Here is a 19,538-nt window from a genome sequence, read left to right on the forward strand (position 1 = left end):
CTGTACATCTACCACTGCCTCATCTAATTGAGGCATATCATCGTCAGAATCCTGCAACAGAGAGGCTAGCAATCTTTTTTGTAGCCTGTGTGAGGGGACTAAAGGACAGGGCTTGGGTAGGGATTACCGCCCTAGAGAGCCCTTCAACTGATTTTGCAAGGGAAATAGCCCATGCTGGTTCAGGCTCCTGCTCCGGGACCGGCTGTCGGACTCGGGCCGCCTCTCTGTCTTCTCTAGAGGCCTTCAGTTCCCTAGTCAGCAGGGACATAACCTCTGTGAGCTGTGATGTCCATGCAGGGGTGCTCTGGGGTTCTGATGAGGGCTGGGTAAATTTTGACCCCCCCATCTCACATAAATGAAGACCTGCTTCTGAGTTGCCTTGGAGCCTTTGCCTGCCATGGCAGGACCAAGCAGTCAAACCCCACACATACACACACAAAGCAATAAGCAAATAGGCAGAAGGGGAGGGAGGGGGTAGAGCAGGGAGCAGCGCAGCCACAGCAGCCCTAAATATCCTGCACTGTACTGTGCAGTGTAAGCAGGCCTAATAAACAAGTACATGTGCCCCCAGTGCCCCCTTTTTGTGCCCACTGTAACCAGCTCACTGCGTGTCCCGTTGGTGTCCGCGCTGCAGCCTCGGGAAATGGCCGCCAGCGCGTGCTAAGCCCGGCGGAGTAGAGCAGTGCTAAGCTCCACCCCCGCCGCAAAGGCGCCAAATTTAAACACTCTGCGATCCAGCGCGATCCCCGTGCCGGCTCTGAGCCGCGATCCGGCTGAAGGAGTGGGGGAAGAGCGAGCCGGGACCCGCGTACAGCGGGGGGGAGGAGAGCGAGCCGGGACCCGCGTACAGCGGGGGGGAGGAGAGCGAGCCGGGACCCGCGTACAGCGGGGGGGAGGAGAGCGAGCCGGGACCCGCGTACAGCGGGGGGGAGGAGAGCGAGCCGGGACCCGCGTACAGCGGGGGGGAGGAGAGCGAGCCGGGACCCGCGTACAGCGGGGGGGAGGAGAGCGAGCCGGGACCCGCGTACAGCGGGGGGGAGGAGAGCGAGCCGGGACCCGCGTACAGCGGGGGGGAGGAGAGCGAGCCGGGACCCGCGTACAGCGGGGGGGAGGAGAGCGAGCCGGGACCCGCGTACAGCGGGGGGGAGGAGAGCGAGCCGGGACCCGCGTACAGCGGGGGGGAGGAGAGCGAGCCGGGACCCGCGTACAGCGGGGGGGAGGAGAGCGAGCCGGGACCCGCGTACAGCGGGGGGGAGGAGAGCGAGCCGGGACCCGCGTACAGCGGGGGGGAGGAGAGCGAGCCGGGACCCGCGTACAGCGGGGGGGGAGGAGAGCGAGCCGGGACCCGCGTACAGCGGGGGGGGAGGAGAGCGAGCCGGGACCCGCGTACAGCGGGGGGGGGAGGAGAGCGAGCCGGGACCCGCGTACAGCGGGGGGGGGAGGAGAGCGAGCCGGGACCCGCGTACAGCGGGGGGGAGGAGAGCGAGCCGGGACCCGCGTACAGCGGGGGGGAGGAGAGCGAGCCGGGACCCGCGTACAGCGGGGGGAGGAGAGCGAGCCGGGACCCGCGCACAGCGGGGGGAGGAGAGCGAGCCGCGGCCGGGACCAGCGCCAAGAGTGGCGGTGGGGGGGGGGGGGGGGGGGAAATCGGCGTGTGTAGGAGCTGCGGCGCCGGGAGCAGTAAAATAAATAATCACAGTTTACACATACAAATAAAAGTGTGCATTCAACACTGCTTTCACTCACCCCTTGGTGAAAAAGCCCCGACACGCGCCGCACGCAGCGGTGTCCGGCCGCACATACTTACCGCTGCCGGAATCTTCTGCCGAAGAAGCGGCCCCGACACGTGCCGCACGCAGCGGTGTCGGGCCGGCTCCGGATAAGCTCCGTGTCTCCTTCAGCCGGGGCCCATCCCAAGCCGCACGCAGCTGCGATGGAACCCCGCCGGCAGCTCCCGCGGTGCAGACTGGCAGTGGCAAAGCTGCCAGTCTGAGTGTAAGGAAAAAAAAATTCTTCAGAGAAACCCAAAGAGTGACCAGCTCCCTCTGAGCACAAAACAAAGACTGGCTTGGAGGGGGGACATAGTAGGGGAGGAGCTAGCCACAGTGTTTGAGTTTTAAAGTGCCAGCTCCCAGTTAATGCCTACTATTTCCCCATTGTAACTGCGCTCCAGTGTCCCCTAGTGGATGAAGGAGAAATAGACGCTGGCAAGATGGCTTCGAATGACTATTTCAGAAGCATATTCTCGAGCTGATCTCCCTGTTCCTGCTAATGTCTCTGCTCACTCTACTCATAAGGTAAGTCCTTCATAGGCAGCACAAAATGGTGCTTCAGCAGAACAAATATTTAAGGCAGCCACATGCTCTTCCATTAACACATTCATTAGACTTTATTCCTTGGATACTTTTGCTTCTCATGACGCAGATTTCGGGCAAAAGGTTCTCCTGTCTAATCAGGAGCGTCCCCACCACTAAATTGCTTTGGGAAATCCCATTGTTATCCTGTGGATAACCTATGGACCCTGGCGAAGAAATATACATTATGGTAAGAACTTACCATTGATAACGGTATTTCTCCTAAGTCCACAGGTTCCACAGGGATCCCACCCTGACGCACCTGATTTGGGGATCTTTCTACTCACTAAACCTCTTCCTTCTTGTACGGAAGGGTGTGCATGCGTGTTCTTCTCGCCTGATTAGGGCTCTACACGATGCTCCTGCCTAAATGCTTTGGAATACAACTGATTTGCCTGAGCCAGTGGGCGGTGATATATGGACGAGTCTGTTGCATCCTGGGAGGACTGAAAGCTTGTGATCGTTTGGTGCCAATCCGCTGTCGCTCCATCATATCCCATTGCTATCATGTGGACTTAGGAGAAAAAAAAACGTTATCAACAGTAAGTTCTTACCATAACGTACATTTTCGCACCAATTGGATGACATGCATATCTACTTTGGGAGCCATCTCTTTTTAAACAGTCCCCAGCCGGAAGAGGATAATTGGAATTCCATTTCTTGGGAATTCTAAACTTCTTACTTTGGGAGCCATCTCTTTTTAAACAGTCCCCAGCCGGATGAGGATAATTGGAATTCCATTTCTTGGGAATTCTAAACTTCTTACTGGGTGTAACCCAAGCCTCTTGCATAATTTCCGTCAGCTGTTCTGGCCCAGGAAACTCAGTCCTAACTATTTTGGGACGTTTAAGGCTAGAATCGCTTTCATAGCACTTATTCGCTCAGCAATGTCCACTGAGCTGAGGCCTTCCTCCTCATCTCTGTATGTAGACCCGGAGTGCGATGAGTGCTCATTCTGACGAGTCCTCATCTGAAACATGTGTAGACTGAAGATGTTGTTTCAGGTCTATGTGATTTACTTACCACCGGCCTTTCAGCCTATTTCTGTTAAAGCCACTGATTCCTGTACTGGATGTGGTAACCCCCAGGTGAAATGTTGCATGTAAGGAGTTAATAGGGTAACTTATCCCTGGTATATGAGCAGGCATTATCCGCTCAGCCACAATGGATTATGTCTGTGCAAAAGTGGCTCATGTGGAGGGGGGGTTTTGGGTTTCAACCTGAACCTGCCTTGGATTATTCAAGAGGCTTTGGTGAAAGCTAAAACAATTTGCACATAATCCATTTTGAACCAGATCCTGGGAGCTTAGACCCAGCTTTGCAAGACAAACATGACATAAGTGTTGGTGCTGCTGTGGAGAGTGTACCCTTGCCTCTCAAACATGATAAATCAATCACACCCCTTTACGGTGTTAACTACACAATTTGTGACTGCAATCACTTTAAAATTTGTTAAAGTGACATACAATTGGATCCCGCCCTGCTTTGCACCAGCATTGAAGATCGGAATACACAGAAACTGACAGAAAAAAAAGTCAGCAATCACACTAGCAATCAGTCACAGGTCATACATTAGTATAATAAGCAATATGAGTACATAATCAACTACAGAAACATTTCAGGTATGTAGGAGAAACATATTACTGCATTACCTTATATAGGAGTTTAAACGTATTCAGTCACACAGTGAAAGAAAAGCGTAGCAATAGTTTACAGACTTGTATGCATCAGGTACTTATCCAACTATTCGTACCAAAAGGTAGAGACTTAGTGCTGTATCACCCGGCTCAGGAGAGTGGGATACAGGGAGACTTCACCCTGCTTCCAGGATCGATAAATACGTTAGTGAACGCTGAGTGGATCAAGACGCTATTAGTGTACACAAACGCCCCGTGAACCTACAGTGAACACAAACGCCCAAGTGAACACCAACGCACCAGTCATACATCTGCCTATGCTGCGACTGGATCCTTTTAGATACAGAATCTCAGACGGAAGCAGGAACTCCGTTCATGGCGGGACACTAAGGAAACTGGTCATGTACCAGGGGGAGGGTTGGCCAAGGGAGTGTCTTACTCCCCCACTGCTGACATCAACCCTAGGGATCGCGACATCATACTACTCCCCCTGGAGCCTATGATCCCCTGAGGCCTAGCGCTGAGCGACTGTTCGAAACAGTGCGGCTGTGTCTCGCGTTTCCCCTAAGCGGAACAGATGCCTTACCTTCTCCCTGTGCTCTTGCCACAGCCTAGTAACGTCTGCTGGACTTTTTAGTACAACCTAAACAGAGCAGTTGGAGCGACTCTAAGGTACGTATAAGACGCTTTTTAGAAAGATCGCTCAAAAACATATAGTAAGACAATAAAAAAAATTAAAAAAAAAAAAGGTTACGGCTGCTAAAAACCAGCAGTCCATTGGCCATGGTTCGGCTCCTGTCGCACCAAATAAAAAAACTGAATTGCCTTAGCCAGGGATATAGAGAGGGGCCCGTTGCATTCTGGGAGGCCGAAAGCTTTGATCGTTTGGTGCCAATCCGCGGTCGCTACCTCATATCCCAATGTTATCCTGTGGATAACCTGTGGACCCCAAGGGGAGAAATGCAGAAGCTGATGAAATGAGTGATCAAATGGAAAGACTTGTTCCAATCTGAAATTAACTCCATTTGGAACCATCAACTGGGAGAGAGCAATTTGATGCACCTCATTAATAAGACTCATTAAAATGACTTAAGCTGGATACACCATTAAAAAATTCTGTCCAACCTTTCTGGTTGGAACGAAAATCTGGTAATGTATGGGCGCAAATGACAATTGCCCATTTGCTCCCAAACATTAAAAACAGCCAAAAATGGTTGTCAATTGTTTAAAGCCATTTGATTTAACCAACTTACCCAAACAACCATTTTGCCCATTTTCCAGGTTCTGGGAGCAAATGGTTGATTGTTATTTGCTCCCATACATCAAGCAATTTTCAATCCAACAGAAAGATTGGACAGAATGTTATAGTGTGTATCCAGCTTTACACTGAAGCAGAAGCAGTGTAGGGAACCAAACAAAACCCTGCCTTAATCTCACCAGGCATCTAGCATAAACTGGTTTGCCCTGTGAAGCTGATCAGGGCACAAGATCCATTTGTCTGGCTCATCCATGTGAACGAGTTTAATTTGATGAACATTGTACATAAGCTCAATAACCTGTTCTTATTTTCAGGTATGTGCGGTTAGCGGAGAGTTGTCAGCTATGACCAGAACACTGGCAGGACTCCCCAGCATATGCAGCAGAAAATCCATCTCAAGCTGCCCTAAAGGTGATCTGGGGTACCAGGGTAAATATCTTACATCATTGTGCCAGCCATCACTCTGGAAGAAGTGCCATTATCGGACATGATAGACAGGGAAGCTACAGAACAAAGTCTAAAACACACTATGATTTGTTTTCACATTTCACAGAAGTTTGTAGTAGAGATCTTCACCTTATACTGTGAAAGGATGACTGGCAAATATTTGTGAATAGCCATTCTAGCCTGACATGTGTCCACATCATAGAAACAGAATATAAAATCCTGATGAGGAAGTATAGACATCCTTCGCCTCTCCGCAAGATATACTTTATACTGGCACTTCTTGGTATTGCAATGGGACACCTGGTACCTTTTTACATATATGGTGGGAGTGCCTTGTAATCTCTGCATTTTTACCATCCAGATTTAGCACTTCACAAAAATAAATCCTTTTTATAGTACAGGTTGAGTATCCCTTATCCAAAATGCTTGGGATCAGAAGTATTTTGGATATCGGAATTTTCCGTATTTTAGAATAATTGCATACCATAATGAGATATCATGGCGATGGGACCTAAGTCTAAGCACAGAATGCATTTATGTTTCATATACACCTTATATACACAGCCTGAAGGTAATTTTAGCCAATATTTTTAATAACTTTGTGCATTAAACAAAGTGTGTGTACATACACATAATTCATTTATGTTTCACATACACCTTATACACACAGCCTGAAGGTCATTAAAAACAATATTTTTAATAACTTTGTGTATTAAACAAAGTTTGTGTACATTGAGCCATCAGAAAACAAAGGTTTCACTATCTCACTTTCACTAAAAAAATTCCGTATATCGGAATATTCCATATTTCGGAATATTTGGATATGGGATACTCAACCTGTATTGCAGCCAAGGCATCTTCATTAAAACTGAAGATCTTCATACCTTCCTACCCTTAACGATTGGTACTATAGAATGGACTACTACAATGCCATGGAAGATTCGTCTTTATGGTGCACCAGTTGGAGCAATTTAATTGTTCCAGGCAAGCATTATTATGCCCAATTCGACTGGGTTTAGCCACATATCTGCTAAACACGTGGTCAGGGCGCCCATACCACAGAGTTTCCTCACATTACTTCTCGTAACCTCAGGAGGCTGCGAGCAGAAAACAGTGATTAGCGTGGTAACACTTTGTAGACACTTACTGCATGTGTCATCATAATTGTACTTAAAATGTTAAAGAAGTGTTTTCCCTATGATGAAAATACATGAGCCCTACGCTGACTTTTAAACAACTTTTTAGGTCCTGATCAGTACATAATAAACCCCAATATGTATTGAAAATCATGCATTACACCAGTGGTTTCCAAACTTTTTTGAATCACGGCGCCCTAGAGTATCAGAATTTTTTTCACAGCACCCCTAGGCCAAAAATTATTTATTGAGAAATTTAGAAAAATATTAAATTAAGTAGATTGTTTATATGTCATCCTTAGGCTCAATTGTGTGGTGAGGGACAATATTTGCTTCTGTTTGTCCCCATATTTTATGACTGACCGCTACTAACACTAGTTTTGCCTTATATATTGACCATAAATAATTTGAATTGGCCCTGGACCACCAATTGCAAGTGTCCCGAGGCACCCCAGGGAGCCACGGCACACAGTTTGGGAACCACTGCATTACACTAAAGCAGAATAAGTAAATGGAGATGTGGCGCCACCTACTGGCAAAAATATTTATTGTATCATTCCTGTACAGCATATTTTGGCCTGTGGAAAGCAAAGAACGTCTAGCCATCAACTCACTGCTGACCCCACCGCAGCTGATGATCAGAGCTGGCATTAAACATCCGTGCTAAATAGATAAACACTAGTCAGCCTGTGCTCTATCATTTACCTTTTCTGCAGACGCTCTTTTAGCTGGCTCTCTCTAATACCCTGTGAATGGAGACAATCCAGCAGCTCATCCAACTCCTTCTGGGTATCACAAAGGAACCTAAGTAAAAATAAACACACAGATCTAGTAGGCAACACCTCAATTTTCAGTTTAGGTCATAAACAATTAACAGTGTTTACGGACATGCCAAATGAAACTTGCGCTTCATTCATGTGACACTATAAAAGGAGATTAAACTAAACAAATAATACATTTCAGCAGTCCGCATTTAATGACAAGTGAGAGGCCAGCGTGACCCAATAATAAAGGCTGTGTTTAGAAGCCTTCTTTCATATATTTCAATGTCCGATATTCAACCCCCATAATGTAAGCTTTTGACATACAAGTATAGAATTTCTGTGCTTGCATTAAATCAAAATCCACTAAAAGTAACAGGCACCATGGGATATTGAGACAGGAACTTGGGCACTTTCAGAAAGTAAAAAATAAAAAAAAAATAAGAATTTACTTACCGATAATTCTATTTCTCGGAGTCCGTAGTGGATGCTGGGGTTCCTGAAAGGACCATGGGGAATAGCGGCTCCGCAGGAGACAGGGCACAAAAAGTAAAGCTTTATGATCAGGTGGTGTGTACTGGCTCCTCCCCCTATGACCCTCCTCCAAGCCTCAGTTAGGATACTGTGCCCGGACGAGCGTACACAATAAGGAAGGATTTATGAATCCCGGGTAAGACTCATACCAGCCACACCAATCACACCGTACAACCTGTGATCTAAACCCAGTTAACAGTATGATAACAGAGGAGCCTCTGAAAGATGGCTCCCTACAACAATAACCCGATTTAGGCAACAATAACTATGTACAATTATTGCAGATAATCCGCACTTGGGATGGGCGCCCAGCATCCACTACGGACTCAGAGAAATAGAATTATCGGTAAGTAAATTCTTATTTTGTCTATCGTCCTAGTGGATGCTGGGGTTCCTGAAAGGACCATGGGGATTATACCAAAGCTCCCAAACTGGCGGGAGAGTGCGGATGACTCTGCAGCACCGAATGAGAGAACTCCAGGTCCTCCTTAGCCAGGGTATCAAATTTGTAGAATTTTACAAACGTGTTCTCCCCCGACCACGTAGCCGCTCGGCAGAGTTGTAATGCCGAGACCCCTCGGGCAGCCGCCCAAGAAGAACCCACCTTCCTTGTGGAGTGGGCATTTACCGATTTTGGCTGTGGCAGGCCTGCCACAGAATGTGCAAGCTGAATCGTACTACAAATCCAGCGCGCAATAGTCTGCTTAGACGCAGGAGCGCCCAACTTGTTGGGAGCATATAGTATAAACAGTGAGTCAGATTTCCTGACTCCAGCTGTCCTTGAAATGTATATTTTTAAAGCTCTGACAACGTCCAACAACTTGGAGTCCTCCAAGTCGCTTGTAGCCGCAGGCACTACAATAGGCTGGTTCAGATGAAATGCTGACACCACCTTAGGGAGAAAATGCGGACGAGTCCGCAGTTCTGCCCTGTCCGAATGGAAAATCAGATATGGGCTTTTGTAAGATAAAGCTGCCAGTTCTGACACTCTCCTGGCCGAAGCCAGGGCTAGTAGCATGGTCACTTTCCATGTGAGATATTTCAAATCCACATTTTTTAGTGGTTCAAACCAATGAGATTTGAGAAAGTCCAAAACAACATTGAGATCCCACGGTGCCACTGGAGGCACCACAGGGGGCTGTATATGCAGTACTCCCTTAACAAAGGTCTGGACTTTAGGAACTGAAGCCAATTCTTTCTGGAAGAAAATCGACAGGGCCGAAATTTGAACCTTAATAGATCCCAATTTGAGACCCATAGACAATCCTGATTGCAGGAAATGTAGGAATCGACCCAGTTGAAATTCCTCCGTCGGAGCACTCCGATCCTCGCACCACGCAACATATTTTCGCCAAATGCGGTGATAATGTTGCGCGGTTACTTCCTTCCTTGCTTTAATCAAGGTAGGAATGACTTCTTCCGGAATGCCTTTTCCCTTTAGGATCCGGCGTTCAACCGCCATGCCGTCAAACGCAGCCGCGGTAAGTCTTGAAACAGACAGGGACCCTGCTGAAGCAGGTCCCTTCTCAGAGGTAGAGGCCACGGATCCTCCGTGATCATCTCTTGAAGTTCCGGGTACCAAGTCCTTCTTGGCCAATCCGGAGCCACTAGTATCGTTCTTACGCCTCTTTGCCGTATAATTCTCAATACTTTTGGTATGAGAGGCAGAGGAGGAAACACATACACCGACTGGTACACCCAAGGCGTTACCAGCGCGTCCACAGCTATTGCCTGCGGATCTCTTGACCTGGCGCAATACCTGTCCAGTTTTTTGTTGAGGCGAGACGCCATCATGTCCACCATTGGTCTTTCCCAACGGGTTACAAGCATGTGGAAAACTTCTGGATGAAGTCCCCACTCTCCCGGGTGAAGGTCGTGTCTGCTGAGGAAGTCTGCTTCCCAGTTGTCCACTCCCGGGATAAACACTGCTGACAGTGCTATCACATGATTCTCCGCCCAGCGAAGAATCCTTGCAGCTTCTGCCATTGCACTCCTGCTTCTTGTGCCGCCCTGTCTGTTTACATGGGCGACTGCCGTGATGTTGTCCGACTGGATCAACACCGGTTTTCCTTGAAGCAGAGGTTCTGCCTGGCTTAGAGCATTGTAGATTGCTCTTAGTTCCAGAATGTTTATGTGAAGAGACGTTTCCAGGCTCGACCACACGTCCTGGAAGTTTCTTCCTTGTGTGACTGCTCCCCAGCCTCTCAGGCTGGCGTCCGTGGTCACCAGGATCCAATCCTGTATGCCGAATCTGCGGCCCTCCAATAGATGAGCACTCTGCAACCACCACAGAAGAGATACCCTTGTCCTTGGAGACAGGGTTATCCGCTGGTGCATCTGAAGATGCGACCCTGACCATTTGTCCAGCAGATCCCTCTGGAAAACTCTTGCGTGGAATCTGCCGAATGGAATTGCTTCGTAAGAAGCCACCATTTTTCCCAGGACTCTTGTGCATTGATGTACAGACACCTTTCCTGGTTTTAGGAGGTTCCTGACAAGTTCGGATAACTCCTTGGCTTTTTCCTCCGGGAGAAAAACCTTTTTCTGAACCGTGTCCAGAATCATCCCTAAGAACAGCAGACGTGTTGTCGGAATTAACTGGGATTTTGGAATATTCAGAATCCACCCGTGCTGCTTTAGCACTTCTTGAGACAGTGCTAGTCCCATCTCTAGCTGTTCTCTGGACCTTGCCCTTATTAGGAGATCGTCCAAGTATGGGATAATTAATACGCCTTTTCTTCGAAGAAGAATCATCATCTCGGCCATTACCTTGGTAAAGACCCGAGGTGCCGTGGACAATCCAAACGGCAGCGTCTGAAACGGATAGTGACAGTTCTGTACGACGAACCTGAGGTACCCCTGGTGTGAGGGGTAAATTGGAACGTGGAGATACGCATCCTTGATGTCCAAGGATACCATAAAGTCCCCTTCTTCCAGGTTCGCTATCACCGCTCTGAGTGACTCCATCTTGAACTTGAACTTTTTTATGTACAGGTTCAAGGATTTCAGATTTAGAATAGGTCTTACCGAGCCATCCGGCTTCGGTACCACAAATAGAGTGGAATAATACCCCTTTCCTTGTTGTAAAAGGGGTACCTTGACTATCACCTGCTGAGAGTACAGCTTGTGAATGGCTTCCAAGACCGTCACCCTGTCGGAGGGGGACGTTGGTAAAGCAGACTTCAGGAAACGGCGAGGTGGAGACGTCTCTAGTTCCAACCTGTAACCCTGAGATATTATCTGCAGGATCCAGGGATCCACCTGCGAGTGAGCCCACTGCGCGCTGAAATTCTTGAGACGACCCCCCACCGCCCCCGAGTCCGCTTGAGAAGCCCCAGCGTCATGCTGAGGCTTTTGTAGAAGCGGGGGAGGGCTTCTGTTCCTGGGAAGGAGCTGCCTGTTGCAGTCTCTTCCCCTTTCCTCTGCCTCGTGGCAGATATGAATATCCCTTTGCTCTCTTGTTATTAAAGGAACGAAAGGGCTGCGGCTGAAAAGTCGGTGTCTTTTTCTGTTGGGGAGTGACTTGAGGTAAAAAGGTGGATTTCCCGGCTGTAGCCGTGGCCACCAAATCCGATAGACCAACACCAAATAACTCCTCCCCTTTATACGGCAAAACTTCCATATGCCGTTTTGAGTCCGCATCACCTGACCACTGTCGCGTCCATAAACTTCTTCTGGCCGAAATGGACATAGCACTTACCCGTGATGCCAGTGTGCAAATATCCCTCTGTGCATCACGCATATAAAGAAACGCATCCTTTATTTGCTCTAAAGACAGTAAAACATTGTCCCTATCCAGGGTATCAATATTTTCAATCAGGGACTCTGACCAAGCTACCCCAGCACTGCACATCCAGGCTGTCGCTATAGCTGGTCGTAGTATAACACCTGTATGTGTGTATATACTTTTTTGGATATTTTCCATCCTCCTATCTGCTGGATCTTTAAGTGCGGCCGTCTCAGGAGAGGGTAACGCCACTTGTTTTGATAAGCGTGTGAGCGCCTTGTCCACCCTAGGAGGTGTTTCCCAGCGCGCCCTAACCTCTGGCGGGAAAGGGTATAAAGCCAATAACTTCTTTGAAATTAGCAGTTTTTTATCGGGGGCAACCCACGCTTCATCACACACCTCATTTAATTCATCTGATTCAGGAAAAACTATAGGTAGTTTTTTCACACCCCACATAATACCCTGTTTTGTGGTACCTGTAGTATCAGCAATATGTAACGCCTCCTTCATTGCCAAAATCATATAACGTGTGGCCCTACTGGAAAATACGGTTGATTCGTCACCGTCGCCACTGGAATCAGTGCCTGTGTCTGGGTCCGTGTCGACCGACTGAGGTAACGGGCGTTTTACAGCCCCTGACGGTGTTTGAGGCGCCTGGACAGGTGCTGATTGATTGTCCGGCCGTCTCATGTCGTCAAACGACTGCTTTAGCGTGTTGACACTATCCCGTAATTCCATAAATAAAGCCATCCATTCTGGTGTCGACTCCCTAGGGGGTGACATCCCCATATTTGGCAATTGCTCCGCCTCCACACCAATATCGTCCTCATACATGTCGACACACACGTACCGACACACAGCAGACACACAGGGAATGCTCTTAAGGAAGACAGGACCCCACTAGCCCTTTGGGGAGACAGAGGGAGAGTTTGCCAGCACACACCAAAAGCGCTATATATGACAGGGATAGCCTTATAATAAGTGCTCCCTATATAGCTGCTTTAATATATATATAATTTTGCCACAATTTTGCCCCCCCTCTCTTGTTTTACCCTGTTTCTGTAGTGCAGTGCAGGGGAGAGCCTGGGAGCCTTCCTGACCAGCGGAGCTGTGTGAGGAAAATGGCGCTGTGTGCTGAGGAGATAGGCCCCGCCCCTTTTTCGGCGGGCTCGTCTCCCGCTCTTTAACGGATTCTGGCAGGGGTTAAATATCTCCATATAGCCCCCAGAGGCTATATGTGAGGTATTTTATGCCAAAAAATAGGTTTACATTGCTTCCCAGGGCGCCCCCCCCCAGCGCACTGCACCCTCAGTGACTGCCGTGTGAAGTGTGCTGAGAGCAATGGCGCACAGCTGCAGTGCTGTGCGCTACCTTAAGAAGACTGAGGAGTCTTCTGCCGCCGATTCTGGACCTTCTTCTCTTTTCAGCATCTGCAAGGGGGCCGGCGGCGAGGCTCCAGTGACCATCCAGGCTGTACCTGTGATCGTCCCTCTGGAGCGAATGTCCAGTAGCCAAAGAAGCCAATCCATCCTGCACGCAGGTGAGTTCACTTCTTCTCCCCTAAGTCCCTCGTTGCAGTGATCCTGTTGCCAGCAGGACTCACTGTAAAATAAAAAACCTAAGCTAAACTTTTCTAAGCAGCTCTTTAGGAGAGCCACCTAGATTGCACCCTTCTCGGACGGGCACAAAAACCTAACTGAGGCTTGGAGGAGGGTCATAGGGGGAGGAGCCAGTACACACCACCTGATCATAAAGCTTTACTTTTTGTGCCCTGTCTCCTGCGGAGCCGCTATTCCCCATGGTCCTTTCAGGAACCCCAGCATCCACTAGGACGATAGAGAAATAAGAATTTACTTACCGATAATTCTATTTCTCATAGTCCGTAGTGGATGCTGGGGACTCCGAAAGGACCATGGGGAATAGCGGCTCCGCAGGAGACTGGGCACAAAGTAAAAGCTTTAGGACTAGCTGGTGTGCACTGGCTCCTCCCCCTATGACCCTCCTCCAAGCCTCAGTTAGGATACTGTGCCCGGACGAGCGTACACAATAAGGAAGGATTTTGAATCCCGGGTAAGACTCATACCAGCCACACCAATCACACCGTACAACTTGTGATCTGAACCCAGTTAACAGCATGATAACAGAAGGAGCCTCTGAAAAGATGGCTCACAACAACAATAACCCGATTTTTGTAACAATAACTATGTACAAGTAATGCAGACAATCCGCACTTGGGATGGGCGCCCAGCATCCACTACGGACTATGAGAAATAGAATTATCGGTAAGTAAATTCTTATTTTCTCTAACGTCCTAGTGGATGCTGGGGACTCCGAAAGGACCATGGGGATTATACCAAAGCTCCCAAACGGGCGGGAGAGTGCGGATGACTCTGCAGCACCGAATGAGAGAACTCCAGGTCCTCCTCAGCCAGGGTATCAAATTTGTAGAATTTAGCAAACGTGTTTGCCCCTGACCAAGTAGCTGCTCGGCAAAGTTGTAAAGCTGAGACCCCTCGGGCAGCCGCCCAAGATGAGCCCACTTTCCGTGTGGAATGGGCTTTTACAGATTTTGGCTGTGGCAGGCCTGCCACAGAATGTGCAAGCTGAATTGTACTACAAATCCAACGAGCAATCGTCTGCTTAGAAGCAGGAGCACCCAGCTTGCTGGGTGCATACAGGATAAACAGCGAATCAGATTTTCTGGAAGCCAGGGCTAACAGCATTACCACTTTCCATGTGAGATATTTTAAGTCCACAGTGGTGAGTGGTTCAAACCAATGTGATTTTAGGAATCCCAAAACTACATTGAGATCCCAAGGTGCCACTGGAGGCACAAAAGGAGGCTGTATATGCAGTACTCCCTTGACAAACGTCTGAACTTCAGGAACAGAAGCCAGTTCTTTTTGGAAGAATATTGACAGGGCCGAAATTTGAACCTTAATGGACCCTAATTTGAGGCCCATAGACAGTCCTGTTTGCAGGAAATGCAGGAAACGACCCAGTTGAAATTCCTCTGTAGGGGCCTTCCTGGCCTCGCACCACGCAACATATTTATGCCAAATACGGTGATAATGTTGTATGGTTACATCCTTCCTGGCTTTGATCAGGGTAGGGATGACTTCATCCGGAATGCCTTTTTCCTTCAGGATCCGGCGTTCAACCGCCATGCCGTCAAACGCAGCCGCGGTAAGTCTTGGAACAGACATGGTCCCTGCTGGAGCAGGTCCTTTCTTAGAGGTAGAGGCCACGGGTCTTCCGTGAGCATCTCTTGAATTTCCGGGTACCAAGTCCTTCTTGGCCAATCCGGAGCCACGAGTATAGTCTTTACTCCTCTCCTTATGATTCTCAGTACTTTTGCTATGAGAGGAAGAGGAGGGAACACATACACTGACTGGTACACCCACGGTGTTACCAGAGCGTCCACAGCTATTGCCTGAGGGTCCCTTGACCTGGCGCAATATCTGTCCAGTTTTTTGTTGAGGCGGGACGCCATCATGTCCACCATTGGTTTTTCCCAATGGTTCACAATCATGTGGAAGACTTCTGGGTGAAGTCCCCACTCCCCCGGGTGAAGATCGTGTCTGCTGAGGAAGTCTGCTTCCCAGTTGTCCACTCCCGGAATGAACACTGCTGACAGTGCTATCACATGATTCTCCGCCCAGCGAAGAATCCTTGCCACTTCCATCATTGCCCTCCTGCTTCTTGTGCCGCCCTGTCTGTTTACGTGGGCGACTGCCGTGATGTTGTCCGACTGGATCAACACCGGCTGACCCTGAAGCAGAGGTCTTGCCTGACTTAGGGCATTGTAAATGGCCCTTAGTTCCAGGATATTAATGTGAAGTGACGTTTCCATGCTTGACCACAAGCCCTGGAAATTTCTTCCCTGTGTGACTGCTCCCCAGCCTCTCAGGCTGGCATCCGTGGTCACCAGGACCCAATCCTGAATGCCGAATCTGCGGCCCTCTAGGAGATGAGCACTCTGTAACCACCACAGGAGAGACACCCTTGTCCTTGGAGACAGGGTTATCCGCTGATGCATTTGAAGATGCGATCCGGACCATTTGTCCAGCAGATCCCACTGAAAAGTTCTTGCGTGGAATCTGCCGAATGGAATCGCTTCGTAAGAAGCCACCATCTTTCCCAGGACCCTTGTGCATTGATGTACTGACACTTGGCCTGGTCTTAGGAGGTTCCTGACTAGGTCGGATAACTCCTTGGCTTTCTCCTCCGGGAGAAACACCTTTTTCTGTACTGTGTCCAGAATCATCCCTAGGAACAGCAGACGTGTCGTCGGAATCAGCTGCGATTTTGGAATATTTAGAATCCATCCGTGCTGTCGTAGTACTACTTGAGATAGTGCTACTCCGACCTCTAACTGTTCTCTGGACCTTGCCCTTATCAGGAGATCGTCCAAGTAAGGGATAATTAAGACGCCTTTTCTTCGAAGAAGAATCATCATTTCGGCCATTACCTTGGTAAAGACCCGGGGTGCCGTGGACAATCCAAACGGCAGCGTCTGAAACGGATAGTGACAGTTCTGTACCACAAACCTGAGGTACCCTTGGTGAGAAGGGCAAATTGGGACATGGAGGTAAGCATCCTTGATGTCCAGAGACACCATATAGTCCCCTTCTTCCAGGTTCGCTATCACTGCTCTGAGTGACTCCATCTTGAACTTAAACCTTTTTATGTAAGTGTTCAAGGATTTCAGATTTAAAATGGGTCTCACCGAGCCGTCCGGCTTCGGTACCACAAACAGCGTGGAATAATACCCCTTTCCCTGTTGTAGGAGGGGTACCTTGATTATCACCTGCTGGGAATACAGCTTGTGAATGGCTTCCAATACCGCCTCCCTGTCGGGGGGAGACGTCGGTAAAGCAGACTTCAGGAACCGGCGAGGGGGAGACGTCTCGAATTCCAATTTGTACCCCTGAGATACTACCTGCAGGATCCAGGGGTCCACTTGAAATTCTTGAGACGGGCCCCCACCTTGCCTGAGTCCGCTTGTAAGGCCCCAGCGTCATGCTGAGGACTTGGCAGAAGCGGGGGAGGGCTTCTGTTCGTGGGAAGAGGCTGTTTGCTGCAGTCTTATTCCCCTTCCTCTGCCCCGGGGCAGATATGAGTGGCCTTTTGCCCGCTTGCCCTTATGGGGACGAAAGGACTGAGCCTGAAAAGACGGTATCTTTTTCTGCTGCGAGGTGACTTGGGGTAAAAAGGTGGATTTTCCAGCCGTTGCCACCAGGTCCGATAGACCGACCCCAAATAACTCCTCCCCTTCATACGGCAATATTTCCATATGCCGTTTGGAATCCGCATCCCCTGACCACTGTCGCGTCCATAATCCTCTTCTGGCAGAAATGGACATCGCACTTACTCTTGATGCCAGAGTGCAAATATCCCTCTGTGCATCTCGCATATATAGAAATGCATCCTTTAAATGCTCTATAGTCAATAATATATTGTCCCTGTCCAGGGTATCAATATTTTCAGTCAGGGAATCCGACCAAGCCACCCCAGCACTGCACATCCAGGCTGAGGCGATTGCTGGTCGCAGTATAATACCAGTATGTGTGTATATACTTTTAAGGATATTTTCCAGCTTCCTATCAGCTGGTTCCTTGAGGGCGGCCGTATCAGGGGACGGTAACGCCACTTGTTTTGATAAGCGTGTGAGCGCCTTATCTACGCTAGGGGGTGTTTCCCAACGCGCCCTAACCTCTGGCGGGAAAGGGTATAATGCCAATAATTTTTTAGAAATTAGCAGTTTTTTATCGGGGGAAACCCACGCTTCATCACACACCTCATTTAATTCATCTGATTCAGGAAAAACTACGGGTAGTTTTTTCACACCCCACATAATACCCTTTTTTGTGGTACTTGTAGTATCAGAAATGTTCAAAACCTCCTTCATTGCAGTGATCATGTAACGTGTGGCCCTACTGGAAAATACGTTTGTTTCCTCACCGTCGACACTGGAGTCAGTGTCCGTGTCAGTGTCTGTATCGACCTGAGGTAACGGGCGTTTTATAGCCCCTGACGGTGTTTGAGACGCCTGTACAGGTATCAACTGATTTGCCGGCTGTCTCATGTCGTCAACAGTCTTTTGTAAAGTGCCGACACTATCACGTAATTCTTTCCATAAGACCATCCAGTCAGGTGTCGACTCCCTAGGGGGTGACATCACTAACACAGGCAATTGCTCCGCCTCCACACCATTTTCCTCCTCATACATGTCGACACAGCGTACCGACACACAGCACACACACAGGGAATGCTCTGATAGAGGACAGGACCCCACTAGCCCTTTGGGGAGACAGAGGGAGAGTTTGCCAGAACACACCAGAGTCGCTAGTAGCCGCAGGTACCACAATAAGCTGGTTCAGGTGAAACGCTGACACCACCTTAGGGAGAAACTGGGGACGAGTCCGCAGCTCTGCCCCGTCCGAATGGACAATCAGATATGGGCTTTTGTGAGACAAAGCCGCCAATTCTGACACTCGCCTGGCCGAGGCCAGGGCCAACATCATGGTCACTTTCCATGTGAGATATTTCAAATCCACAGATTTGAGCGGTTTAAACCAATGTGATTTGAGGAATCCCAGAACTACGTTGAGATCCCACAGTGCCACTGGAGGCACAAAAGGGGGTTGTATATGCAGTACTCCCTTGACAAACTTCTGGACTTCAGGAACTGAAGCCAATTCTTTCTGGAAGAAAATTGACAGGGCCGAAATCTGAGGCCCATAGACACTCCTGTTTGCAGGAAATGCAGGAATCGACCGAGTTGAAATTTCTTCGTGGAGCCTTCCTGGCCTCACACCACGCAACATATTTTCGCCACATGTGGTGATAATGTTGTGCGGTCACATCCTTCCTGGCTTTGACCAGGTTAGGAATGACCTCTTCCGGAATGCCTTTTTCCCTTAGGATCCGGCGTTCAACCGCCATGCCGTCAAACGCAGCCGCGGTAAGTCTTGGAACAGACATGGTACGTGCTGAAGCAAGTCCCTTCTTAGCGGCAGAGGTCATGAGTCCTCTGAGTATCTCTTGAAGTTCCGGGTACCAAGTCCTTCTTGGCCAATCCGGAGCCACGAGTATAGTTCTTACTACTCTACGTCTTATAATTCTCAATACCTTGGGTATGAGAAGCAGAGGAGGGAACACATACACCGACTGGTACGCCCACGGTGTTACCAGAACGTCCACAGCTATTGCCTGAAAGTCTCTTGACCTGGCGCAATACCGGTCCAGTTTTTTGTTCAGGCGGGACGCCATCATGTACACCTTTGGTCTTTCCCAACGGTTCACAATCATGTGGAAAACTTCCCGATGAAGTCCCCACTCTCCCGGGTGGAGGTCGTGCCTGCTGAGGAAGTCTGCTTCCCAGTTGTCCACTCCCGGAATGAATACTGCTGACAGTGCTATCACATGATTTTCCGCCCAGCGAAGAATCCTTGCAGTTTTTGCCATTGCCCTCCTGCTTCTTGTGCCGCCCTGTCTGTTTACGTGGGCGACTGCCGTGATGTTGTCCCACTGGATCAATACCGGCTGACCTTGAAGCAGAGGTCTTGCTAAGCTTAGAGCATTATAAATTGCCCTTAGCTCCAGTATATTTATGTGGAGAAAAGTCTCCAGACTTAATCACACTCCCTGGAAATTTTTTCCCTGTGTGACTGCTCCCCAG

The 19,538-nt window shown here is 49.0% G+C and overlaps 1 protein-coding gene across 1 annotated transcript in view; it reads right to left on the reverse strand.

Moving 5' to 3' along the window:
- BAZ1B (bromodomain adjacent to zinc finger domain 1B) overlaps window positions 1-19,538 on the reverse strand; it is a 303,893-nt gene that overhangs the window by 89,285 nt on the left and 195,070 nt on the right. The window contains exon 11 of the mRNA XM_063956151.1: window positions 7,538-7,636. Within this exon, the coding sequence (XP_063812221.1) occupies window positions 7,538-7,636 (99 nt within the window). The remainder of the gene's footprint in view (window positions 1-7,537; window positions 7,637-19,538) is intronic.

The sequence above is a fragment of the Pseudophryne corroboree genome, chromosome 2, assembly GCF_028390025.1.
Source record: "Pseudophryne corroboree isolate aPseCor3 chromosome 2, aPseCor3.hap2, whole genome shotgun sequence".
NCBI lineage: Eukaryota > Metazoa > Chordata > Amphibia > Anura > Myobatrachidae > Pseudophryne > Pseudophryne corroboree.